This window comes from Vigna umbellata, chromosome 8 (genome assembly GCF_029865625.1).
Source record: "Vigna umbellata cultivar VRB3 chromosome 8, Vumbellata_1.0, whole genome shotgun sequence".
NCBI lineage: Eukaryota > Viridiplantae > Streptophyta > Magnoliopsida > Fabales > Fabaceae > Vigna > Vigna umbellata.
In genome coordinates, this window is record NC_142172.1 from 28,251,542 (window position 1) to 28,265,021 (window position 13,480).

Here is a 13,480-nt window from a genome sequence, read left to right on the forward strand (position 1 = left end):
CGAGTGGAAGATTGTAGTGGTTGTAGCTTGATGTAGAAAGGTAACTCAATAATCACATTCTGCAGGAGTTTGAGTGAATTAGTTTGTCTTCTTTGATGCCTCTATTGTGGGGATGAGTTAGTTTAGTTGGAAACTAGGGTTGGACCAATGGCAAAGAGTTGATGTTAACTAAAAATCAGCAGGCGTGTTGGTTAATGGACGCTGTGATTAAGTGTATTCAGAAGAAGCAGGTACCATCAAGAGGCACAAGGAGTGTTGTGATTCAGAATTGAGGAAGGTTTATTGGTGTTAAGTGGAAACAAAGGCAACCAGTGTACTAGTTCAAGTGAACGTTTCAGATGCAAAGGATAAGTATACCTGTTGCAGCTAAAAATGTAATTAGGGGATTGATGCAAGACTTTTAACAATTTCAAGCTTAAACGATGGTTGAGAAGCTCTCAGCAAAGAAAATATAGATAGGATAAAACTGAAAACCTAATATATTAAGGAAGAAATGGAAAAATATGTCACCTAGTTGAAAGATTAAAAATAAGGATAATAAAGACTCGCTACTTAACAAAAAAAAAAATCTCTCCAACTAAAAATTCTTTGGAACCCTTAATTATAGGATTTGGCTAATCATGCTTAGAAATGAGTTAAAGAAAACAATATGCATATTGCATGAAAGTCATACTTAGGCATCACATGTGATGATTTACGTGCACTAATGTAACGAAGAAAAACGACAACGATTATTTTCAACTTTTGATAACAATTTTAGAACCGAGACATATTACGATGAGATAAAAAATGGAGAGTTTTTGGTCTCGGCTATTAACCAAAGCTCAAAAGGTTAGGATTTTGCTTCGGTTGAAAAAACCTGAAGCAATAAACTGAGAAAAAAAAAAGGGTTTTGACACCGGTTTTAAAAGAAACTGCTGCCATAGACCTTCCCAGATTTTAAATAATTATTTAATTTAAAGTATTTATTACAATGACTTTTGTAGGAACTGTTGCCATAAATCCTTTAAATTAAATAATTATTTAAAATTTGATATACTCTATGGTCTCAGTTGTTTCTGTAACTGCTACCAAAAGTATTTCATGTTACGGTTATTCTGACAACCACTGTCATACGTCATTTTTAATTAAATTATTTATTTAATATAAGGATCTTTGGCATTGATTGCCTGAACCAATGTCATAGGCCCTTCTTTACTTTGGTTTTTACCACAGTCGTTACCTAAAGTTTGTGTTTTTCTAAAGAGGGTTTTGTGTCTTTAACATTCTTTATCATATAAATAGACCTGCTTATTACAACTAGTAAGTGCAACACAAAAATACAGACCAAAATATATTTTTCAATACAAAATAGAATTATAATCATAAATAAACTTAATGTACAAATTCTTATAACAATAAATCAAGTTAATGATGATATGCTAATGTACAAATTATTAGATCCTAACAATTATGTACTATTGTACAATTGTATTCAATATTTTTCAAGAGCTTTCTATATGTAATGGATGAGTTTCTCGAGAATTGAAAGAGAAGTTTTGAATCTTTACACAACATACGATGATTTCAATTAGTGTATATGAATTCCAAACGATTGAGAAATTGATATAGAATAACGCAACACAATGAACTGAAGCTCGTGATCGAGAGAGAATTGAAATAGAAGTGCGAAAGTAAACACGAAAACTAGGAAAACCCTAGGTTCAGAGGTAAAAGATGATAAAACCCTAAGTAGACCGATTAATCGGTGGAAAAGTAATTTTAATTGGAGGAAAGTGATTCTAATCGATGGAAGACTCGATTAAACAGTGGAAAATGAAGATTTAACGATGGAAATGCATGGAAACAAGGATTTAATTAGTGGATATAGTGGAAAGCCTAAGGAAGAGGTGTTCTAGGGCTAAGGAACTCGAAAAATGAAGAGGAAAACATGATTTGGAGATGACGTAGTTGAAGTTAGGGTTTGGTGCTTCGAATGGACTCATGAAGCAGAGAAATGAAGATGTGTTTCTTTGATGCGCTAATTCGTGAAAGAAACTAATGGAAGATGTGGCAAGTGCGCTGACACGTGTAAGAGAATGAAGATGTCGCAGTTGATGCAAGCCACAAATTTTGATGTGGGCTGTATGAAGATATGTTGTGGTTGAGAGAGAATTTGTGATAGACCACAAATGGAAAATGGAAAATATGAGAGAATGGAGGAAGTGTGCTTGGAAGGTGGCTAGAGGAGGATCCCTATGGTTCTCTAGCCTTGACTTTCAAGGAGAAGTTATTTTGGATTTCAGAATTCAATTCTCATTAATCTCAAAAGTGACAAATACAATAGTGGAGCTGAGTATTTATAGTGAGTCATGCTCCATGCAAACTAAAAATACAGGTAGAGGACAATGGAGAGGACTTCTTGGGCAGTATGCCATCATTCCCTCCCTCTTAAAAGAAATATTTGTTCTCAAATTTGACAATCGTCTTTACATGAAGAAGCTATTCACAGTCTTGGGAGCGAGCCATCTTGGAATGACCTTATTCCTTTATTTATTGAGAACCACATGACGTCCTCCTAGATCAAATATGAATTTGAAATATGCATCAAATATATCTCCAATTAATATTGTGCAAAAAAAATAATTTTCTATGAAACTAACTTTAGAATAAGGACTTCTTATATTTTCTTTTGTAGTCTTAAAAAAAATTTAGAAGTCTTAATTCACAAGTCATTTGAATTGCCATATTTTGAAAATATTTGCATAAAAAATGAAATGGCAATTTGTTTGAAAGAGAAGTTAGCATTTGAAGACCTAAAAATGATTGGAAAAATATTAAAGGATTGAGAACCTTCCCTTTTAAATTTGGGTTTCATGGTTATTGTAAGAGTAAAAGTTGCCTTCAGTAGCAATTATTAATTCTCTCTATTTTCCCTTTCTTGCCCTTTAGTAGCAATTTGTGTTTCTTTATCCGTATTCATAAACAACACAAAGAAAAAATTGATCCAAGGACATTTAAATGTATTTTCATCGGGTATTCTATTAAACAAAAAGGTATAGGTGTTTTCATCTTCCTTCCAAGAAATTTTGTCTCAAAAGATGTCACTTTCAATGAACAAGTTAATTATTTTAACCATCCTCATCTTTAGGGTGGGGAGATTTTATAGGAGATGATTAGCATGTGGATGATTTTATGTTTCGAAATCTGTTTTTTGAATGATAAAAGAATAATACTAGTGACATTAAACATATTGAGAGGGAAAAGGTGGTAAATCAAAATCTTCCTAAAACTGAATCTAAGTCAAAATTTTATCCAAAGATAAATAGTCTAGGACCTACTCATGCTTATGAGTTCAACCTATTACCATTACAAGAGGGAAATATATTTGAACCTGTAATTTCTAATTCTACTAATTGTGATGAATTTCCTCGTTATAAGTTTGAGTTTGTTATATATGATTTAGATCTTTCAATTTTCTGTAGGAAAGGAACTAGTGTCATGACTAAACCTTTTTATCCTTTAGCAAATTATCTATCCTTTGAAAAATTATGTCTACACATAAAACCTTTCTTATAAGTCTAAACACTACAATTATACCTTCTTCTATATTTGACACATTAATTAACAAAAAAAAAGGATACAAGCTATGAATTTGGAAGTGAAGACATTGAAGAAGAATAATGCTTGGAAGCTAGTCTCTCTACCATTTGGAAAAAATCTTGTTGGGTGGAAGTAAGTTTATACAATCAAATACAAGGTTGATGGAACCATGGAAAGGTACAAGGTCAGGTTAGTGGCAAAAGGATTCACTTAAACATTTAAAGTGGATTATTTGGAGACTTTTGCCCCAATTGTAAAATTGAACATAGTTAGCATAATTTTATCTTTAGTAGCAAACAATTATTAGAATTTATTGCATTTTAATGTGAAAAATGCATTTCTACATAAACATATTGAAAAAGAAATATATAGGGGAGGTACGATGAGTGCATCATTTAGCCTTTAATTGGATTCTTAGTTCCTTTTTGTATTTTAAAATCATGTTTTAATTAAGATTTGTTATAATTAGGTCTATTGAGCATGAGGTACAAAAACATGTTAAAAATAGCTTTTTAGTTGTATAAATGTTCTTTAAATATTTGAGGTGTGTTAGTGTAGCTACAATTAAGTTGAACTCATGAAGGTGTAGAAATAAATTTATTAAAATTTCATGACACCTTAAAGATAAATCCAAGAATAGCAAATAATCATAACTGCAAGAATGCAAGCCAAACATTACATAAAGAAAACAAGAAAAACATAAAAAAAATGAAGAGATTTAGCTAAGTCAAGAAGCAGCAACCAACAACAAAAATTGGACTTTAGGGTTTTCTCTACTTTTTCTATAAAACGGGCTTTGATAATTTATAGATGTTTATGATAAAAGATAATTTGGAAGAAATATATCTTCAGATATTTAGTTGATATTGTTAAATAACTATCTTATTTAACTATATTATAAAATATCAAAAGATAATATTTGCTAAATCTTTTTGAATCTTACAAGATGTTCTTAATCATTTTTAGATCTTTGCAACAATCAAATATATCTTGAAGATATTGGATTATTTAAAAGATAATTGGAGGAGATTACATTATAAGAAAGAATATTACAGCAACAAAAGACCAAAAACAAAGCCTAGTCCAATTGTTATATAAAGAAACTTAAGGAAACACCTTAGGAGGAACTTAGGAACCATTTAAGGGACCTAATTTTGCACTCTCCACCATCTTTCACGTTCTCCACCCTCTCTAATTTTATGTTATTTCTACACTTTATGGAGTGTTAAACCTTTAGGGTTGATTCTGGGATAATTTCTTAACTAGATTTTGAGGTTAGATGAATACATGTTTATTGTTTTTTAATCAAATAAAGTAATAATTTTTACATTGTAACAAGTTAGTACAATGTCAAATCTACATAACAATCATATGAGTTTAAGGGTTTTTAATTTTAATTGAGAATGTACTTTAACTAAATTTAGAAATTTTCATGTGATTGAATGAGTTTTTTTGTCAATAATTGATAATGTAGTTTGATTAAAGATGAAAACTTTAACACAAATTAATCAATAATAACTTTGATTAGTTAGCTTTTTACTTGATACAAGAGTTAAAATAATATGATTAAGCATAATAATATTTATTTCAGAATGTATTTTGATTAAATTTACTATGATTAATCTACAAAGTTTTTTGTTTTTAATTGACAATGTATTTTGATTAATAGTAAGAAGGTCAACAAATTAATTGAGAATTTACATTGATTAATTTGAAAATCTAAAACAATAATTAATTGAACTATAATTCTTAGATAACCAATGAGGAATCCTATTTTAAAAAGATCATGGAATAAACCTTTTTTCTTTATTAGTGTATTTATCTCTTTTTATATTTTTCCATATTTATTTCTTTATTTACTTTATTATTTTATTACCTAATCTTTTATTTAATTTGTTTATCTTAATCTTCTTTTATTACTTTTATTATTTTATTTCACTAACCATTTTTAATAGTTTTCATAAGATCTAATTTGTTAGGAATCAATTTTGTGTTCGTTAGAAAATAACTTAGGATTGACTTTTCCATTTCTATTTTGTTGGCTACTATCTTAACAATATTGAAGTTGCTATTGTTTAGTAGTATTAATTTGATGTGAAAAATGCATTTCTACACGGAGATATTGAAGAAGAAATATATGTGGAGGTACCATCTCGATATACATCACAAATTGTGGCAAACACAATGTGCAAATTGTGGAAGGCATAGCATGGGTTGAAACAATGACCTAGAGCATTATTTGGGAGGTTATGATGAGACTTAAATATCAAATGTGTTAAGAGACTATACTTTATTTATTAAACATTGTGATTCAGGTGGAGTGACCACTTTATCATTATATGTAAATGAATTATTGTGCGTGGAAATGATGAGTATAAACAACAAAGTTTGAGTCAATGTTTGGCTAAAGAGCTTGAAACTAAAACTGGAAAAATTAAAATATTTTCTAGGAATTAGAGTTGCTCACTCTAAGAAAGGAATTTTTATATCCAAACAAAAGTGTATTACTAATTTGCTCAAAGAAACAAGTAAAATGACATGCAAACCAGTGAGCATGCGAGTTGATCCAAATGTAAAGTTGGGAATGGAAAGGATGATGTGTAGATAAAGAAATGTACCAAAGGCTTGTAGGAAGACTTATTTATTTATCTCACACTAGACTTGATATTGTTTTTGCTATGAGTTTGGTAAATTATTTTACGCATCAAACAAAAGAAGCCAATTTATAAGTTGCTCTTAGAACTATCTAATATCTGAAAGGGACACCATGAAAAGGAATTTTGTTCAAAAGAAAAAAGAATGTCCATCGTGTAGCATATATTGATGCTGATTATGCAATATTAGTTGTTGATAAAAGATTAACCACTAATTATTGTTCTTTCCTAATGGAAACATGATACTTGAAAGAGTAAAAAGAAAAGTGTGATAGCTAGGTCCAATGCTGAAGCAAAATTTCGAACATTAGTTAGGATATATGTAAATTATTATGACTAAAATTTATGATAGAAGAGTTAAAGATAAAATAAGATGGACCTATAAAGTTATATTATAAAAAGAAATATGCAATTAGCCTAACCCATAATCCAATACAACATTATATAATTAATAAAATAAAATAAAATATTTTATTAAAGAAAAGATTGACAATGACTTGATTTCTGTATGTTTCTTCTCAAGAAAAACTTTATATATATATATATATATATATATATATATATATATATATATATATATATATATATATATATATATATATATATATATATATATATATATATATATATATATATATATATATATCAAAAGTGTTGAACAACAGTAATTTTACAAAATTATTATATCCAAACTAGAAAAGGAAAACAATTATTAAGAACATGATAAAGAGTATTTAGATATTTAGAAAAAAATTAATGTTATTTTTATTAACTATAATTAATAATTATAGGATTTTTAAATTTATATACTTTGTTTTTATTTCTAAATTTGTCGGATAACATTCTTGAAATGGTCTAGAAGAATATATATATATATATATATATATATATATATATATATATATATAAATATATATATATATATATATATATATATATTTTAATGTGTATAATGAAAAAAATAAATGAGAATATTAGTTTTCTTTATTCAAAATTTTTATTCTTGTTTTCACTTGATTTCCTTCAAAACATTTAACTTCATGAGTCATCATCAACATAACTTTATTTCAAAATATTATTTATCATTTTGTATAAACCTAATGTTTGATTATATGTATAATACGGCGTATATACAGTGAAATTAAAAACTATGGGTAAAACATCTTTTTCGTTATTTTTTTTCATATTTTCTTTTAATATTTCTATTTCTTTTGTTTATTTAAAATACTCTACATTTAGTCTTTAAAGTACAAATTATAACTAGAGTTAAATATTTAGCATAGACGCTTTGAGTAAAATAGAAGTGAAATATTTTCAAATTAATAGGGTAAATTGTTTCGGAAGAAAAAAAAATTTAAGGACCAAATATTCTTGACCCAAAATTAATTAATTCGTCGTATTATAAATATAGAAGATTACGTAATATTTATTTGTTTAATTAATGTATTTTTGAGAAATTTCAAATCATGAATAAAATGATTTATTGTTTCTTTGGAAAGGCGGGTGTGAAACTTGTAGAGTATTCCTGAAGCGGTGCCTCGTTTGTACGACGCCGCATTGCGGTTCCACCTTTTTGCGTCTAAGAGTTTCTCTTTGTTTTCTTTTTCTCTTCGTTCTATCAAATTCGTGATTCCTCTTCCAAATGAATACCCAATACTTGAGGCAATTGCTCCGTAATATCTGTAAGTTCTCCTCCTTTTAGTTCTCATTGATTCAATCTAATGCTGCATTTGGTACACTGCAACCTCGGTAACAACGTTTTTACTCTGCCACAATATATGGAAATTAAAATAATGAATCGTCGTTTGGTAGAAGAGAAGCTTCTTATATGGAGCGACATTGGTTTTAGAGAGTGGATTAGAAATTGTGAGGGAGATCGTTTTAAGGGATTGAAAACATCGTTTATTATTTTTTCATGTCTACATTTCCTAAGTTCTATCTTGTTGTATGATAGAATAAATTACAGTGCCCCTTGATTTTTTTCAGATTGATTACACAATAATCCCTTGATTTTTAAGGGATTGATTTTTAATGGATTTTTCAGATTGATAGCAAAATGTATAAGGGGTGCTGAGATTAGTGTGATATGTAAATATTATTGATGAAATGTTCTTCAGACAATTACGATAGTTAATGTAGGGACAGGAAAAAGAGACGTACTGTGCTATATTTTAAAGGAAATCCATGGATTGTTAATGTGATTTAATTTACTTAATATATGTTTCCTACAACATTCACTATTACTATTAAATAATGCCATGTGATTTTGTCTGAAATTCGTTGTTTAAAAGCAAATATGTTAATGTTCTTATAAACATGCTTTAATGTTTCAAACCCAATTTTAACCCAACTTAATTTTGTTGCAAACCCAATTTTAACCCAAATTAATTCTTGAATGCGAAGTTTACAAACACTCACCCTAATTAAACTGCTAAATACTAAATGACAGTACAATAATTTCTTGATCTTAAATTGTGAATTAGGAATTATTACAAGTTATTTAGTATATTTTGCATACGTGACTATCACTTAATATTTTATTTTAATAAAGTTTATGTACCTTTATCTTAAATTTTTAGGAAATTGTTTTGTTGACACTCACATGTCCGATACAAATACTTGAACCTATAATTTACGTAACACAGTTTGTCTCCTTTTGCTAATTATTATATCATTGGGCATCATGGGAAGACCTGCTTTTTATTTTATTTTTTAAAAATTGTACATGAGTGAGGGCTTACCACTGATGTGGAACTTGGGGAAGCCAGCAGGAAGGGTGCTGGGTGGGTGCATTGTATGGTCTGAACCCACACACTTATTGCACGTGCCATGGACTCATATAGCTTTATCAAGTGAGCGGTATCTAGAGGACAGTAGGACATTTGTTTAGTTGTAGAGTATATGCACTTCTTGTGCAAAAGAATAGTTGAAAGATGCCTAGTGCCCTGTCTTCGACATCAGATTTGGTGTTATCCCTCTGGTTATGGGGTTGATGCCGTAATTGTTCATGAAGATCTGATTTCACCTAACATGTTATCAGAATGTGTCCCAAGTTTCTATTGACTAGTATTTAAGTTTCATTATTCTTTGTTAAATACAATTTTCATGCTAGAAAATTTTATCCAATATCTTATAGCCATATATCTATTACTTGCAATTGAGTGTGCAGATTCTACAAAACATTTTCTCAACCGTGAAAAACCACATTGGAACAATATGCATAGTGCTTTTATACGGCTTCAATTACAAAGGTCCAGAGCAGACAAAGTAGAAGATAAGCTAAAAGAAGAGCAAGAAAAGCAACAGATTTCTTCCAAATCTACAGTTAAGAAGGCGGATGGAAATTATGGGATTAGCAAATATAGCTCTGATGATGAAGATACCTCTGATAGTAAATGGAAGTTAGAGTTGGCTTGGCTCTCCAAGACACTTGAACCAGCTCTGCAATTTTGTAGGTGGGCTCTGCCAACAGGTCTGTTAAGTGTTAAGTCATATTGCCATAACTTTTTTCATTTGGCAAATTTAGACAGTTAGTGTGACTGTAAAATGGTGAGTACTTTCCTTTAAAATAATCTCTTATAAAGAAGTCGAGCCATGTATGACTCAGTTACATTATAGAAAGATGACCTGGTGCATGAGGCTTGAAGACCTTTCTTGGTGGGGTCTAGGGTGGTAGATGTACACGGCCTTACCCTTGCAAGTGGAGAGAGACTATTTCTAAGATTTGAACTTTTGAGGTCACAAGAAAACAGCATTACCATTGTTCTAAGGCTTGCCCCCATGACTCATTAACACAACATGCCAAAATTTATTTATATCATTAACATATGTTTTTCCTGTGTTACATAAATACTACCTGATCATATAATGTCCCAGTTTGATTTACAATAAAACAAGACTGACTTAATTTTCCATGTTATGCAGGATACGAAATTGGAAAGAAACCCCCACCAAGCCATCGATCCCTTACAGAAATAATTGCATGCATCAAAAGGAGCAAGCTTGGAATCCAGGATTGGAGCTTGAGTGACCTTACAATTGGCTTGTATCTGATATATCTTCGTCAAGCTTCTACTCATCCATTTGAAGATATCAAAGGCATTCAGATATTGTCAGAATCAATTGTAACTTCTGAAACTGCATTTTAGTTGCAGAAGGCATATATTATATTTATATGTTCATATGATATTGCGATCTTTCAGTGTTAGTGTTAGCATATTATTACAAGTTTTCATCTTCCAGTCTTATCAATATATCTTACTGGATTTCAGGTTCAAGATCTCATATATCATATTGAGTTGGCTAAAGGCGCTTATAAGGATAGTCCTGTTGTTCTTTCAAGGAGCAGCATGCTAAGAGAAAGTAATGTCAAGAAATTTGTTAAGAATTCCAGTGTAATGAGGCCTGCATATTATATTGGAATTGACATGCGTAAAAAGCTTGTAATTTTAGGCATAAGGGGAACACATACTTTTTATGACCTTATCACTGATATACTTTCCTCAAGTGATGGTGAAGTCACCTTTGAAGGCTATTCAACCCACTTTGGAATTGCTGAATCTGCACGTTGGTTTCTCCATCATGAGATTGAAATCATAAGAAAATGCTTGGAGAAACATGAGGTGGGCATGATCTTACTTCATCTATTTTGTTTTTCATTTCTTTGTTTGTGTTTTTCTCATTCATGGCATGAGATGTGGGGAACTCTTTAATAGGGATTTAAGTTAAGACTCGTGGGTCATTCTCTAGGAGGGGCTATAGCTTCTTTGTTGGCAATAATGATCCACAGAAAATCACCAAAGGAGCTGGGTTTTAGCCCTGACATTGTATCTGCGGTTGGCTATGGAACTTCACCATGTGTCTCCAAAGAACTTGCTGAAAACTGCTCTGGCTATGTGTCGACAGTTGTAATGCAGGTATGTGATAAGATTTGTCAATGTGTGCTTAACAATATTTGATCTGGAAGAAAGTAATTATATTTGTGGTTTACCTGAGATGAGTGATATTCTTTTCCCAGTTTTGTATGTATTTATCTATTGTATTTTCTTATGGCATTGTTTTTCGAAGTGTACAGGATGATATTATACCAAGATTGAGTATAGCTTCCCTAACAAGGTTCAGAAATGAAATTGTTCAAACCGATTGGTGAGTGACATTTAATTTATAATCTTGAAGTAAGCAGCCCCTCCCCTTCTATTGTCCATTGACAGGACATGTTGAAAGCAGCCAACTGCAGCTCTGCAGTAGTTATTCTTTTGTTGTATCGCAATTTTTTTTTTATTAAAAGAGATGGGAAACTCATTGTTTTGAGGGTGAACATGCGTATATGGTGACTGATCATTCTAACAAAATTTCTACTGTAGAGCTTTATTATCTAGAATCTAGTAGGTATCAATAGCTTCCAAAGCTTAATATTCATATGGTAGTTAAAAAACAAAGGGTTTGATCAAGGATATGATTATTTTTCTTCAGGATGAGTGTAATTGAGAAAGAAGATTGGAAAGGCGTCACGGATTTGGTTACAAATGCAAAGCAGGTTGTGTCTTCAGTGCAAGATGTAGCTCAAAAACTTGCTGATTATGCAAATTTTAGGACAAATAAAAGTTTAGCTGGTAAGCCTTTTTGCTTTACTGGTTCAAATCTTAATTGTGTTAGGAATCCAGAATTGAAAAGAGAAAGAAGAATAATCTTTTTTATTGGAAAGACTGAAAAGAACACGAAATATAGGAGAGCACTCTCTCCTCCAAAGGTTTCCCCTTCACAAAGAGCCAAAGCTCAATCTACAAAATTAATCCCAAGTCCCCTGCTTTTCAGGACCCCCAACTATATAAAGGAAACCTCATTCACCCTAACAACCTAACTAACAACTACTTCCTAATCTGTTTCCTTCTATCATGCACACATTATATCCTATCAAATTGTCTCTAGAGGGAACCTAGATTCCTCTTGTACAGTGATGCCATTTCTTCTTTCCCATGTTTCTTCTTTCCCATGTCTTGTTGGGGAATACTTTTCTTACACCACACCTTTTAAGCCCTGTATAGGGGCAGAATTTGATTTCAACCCCTTCCTACTTGTGAGGAGTTGGCATTCATTATGTTCAAGAGTCAATGAGACTTCTTTCTTGTGGCCAAGATAAATTTATGGTGCATCCAGTATTTAAGAAGTGCAAGAAATTTTTGAATGCTTAGACATCCTTTTGGCTTATTTGAACCCAAAAGAAAACATAGAACAACTATTTGATAATATAGACATTGTATTTTATATACACAAAAAAAATGAAGGAATTCTTAACTAAATGTTCGGTTGTTGATGTTTAATGCTTATTTGTGTTCTTTAAATGCATTTATTTTGTGACACGTTTATCATCAGATGTTGTGGTGTGTGTAAACAGTTGCTACAGAAACTCCCAAGCCCTCTAAAGCTGCAAAGGAGAATTCAGTTGCCACGAAAGATGCGGAAGCTAAACCTCCAATAATCGAGGAGTTATTTATACCTGGGACTGTTTACTATATTAAAAGGAATTTGGGATCCAAAACGGACGTCGGAAAGGATTTTTTTACCCTTTACAAGAGGGAACCTGGTGAGCATTTCCAGAAAATATTCTTTTCAGGAAATTTTATTACAGACCACAGATGTGATACCCATTATTATGCTTTGAGAGATGTTCTTAAAGGTCTGCCATGGTGTGGAGAGGAAGGTATATTTAAATAACAAATATTGTAACTTGTTTTTATTTTAAATTATATCATTTGATTGTAATGTAACTGTACATTGTGTAGCTAAGTTTCTGTGCTTAGGGTAAGCATTAGAGTTGTGTATTCTGTGGGCAGGTATTAGCAATAGCACAGTGGGTTAGAAGTTACGCAATTTAGGGTAAGTTAAGTACTATAGAAATTGTGGATAGTTGGTTCTATCCTCTAAAATAACGATGAATTAGCCATGTTAAAAATGATATTCAATCATTGTTGTGTAACTGTCTTGCTTTAGTTTTTGTTCGGAATTTGTACATGCTTATGGTTTGGATCTCGTCCAGTGATTGTTGTGAATTATATTTTGAAGAGATATCCTTGAATTTCTTCATCCCTGTCTTGTATAGTTGTGTATGCGATTATTTCAGTTTCTTTTCATTCCGGAAATTAAAAACGAGAAATCCAAGAAACATTGGCAAAAACCTCCAAATTTCCTTAAAGATTTCCTTATTGAGTTAGAAGATGGTAAATGTTCATGATCATTCATTATCG

The 13,480-nt window shown here is 30.9% G+C and overlaps 1 protein-coding gene across 1 annotated transcript; it reads left to right on the forward strand.

Moving 5' to 3' along the window:
• The first annotated feature begins 7,742 nt into the window (after window positions 1–7,742).
• On the forward strand, window positions 7,743–13,245 carry LOC124819893 (alpha/beta-Hydrolases superfamily protein). The gene is made up of 8 exons (XM_088097909.1): window positions 7,743–7,918; window positions 9,406–9,708; window positions 10,161–10,360; window positions 10,508–10,858; window positions 10,952–11,152; window positions 11,311–11,381; window positions 11,709–11,848; window positions 12,631–13,245. The coding sequence occupies exons 1-8, from the start codon at window positions 7,879–7,881 to the stop codon at window positions 12,948–12,950; spliced, it is 1,626 nt and encodes a 541-aa protein (XP_087954035.1). The 5' UTR covers window positions 7,743–7,878; the 3' UTR covers window positions 12,951–13,245.
• The last annotated feature ends 235 nt before the right edge of the window (window positions 13,246–13,480 follow it).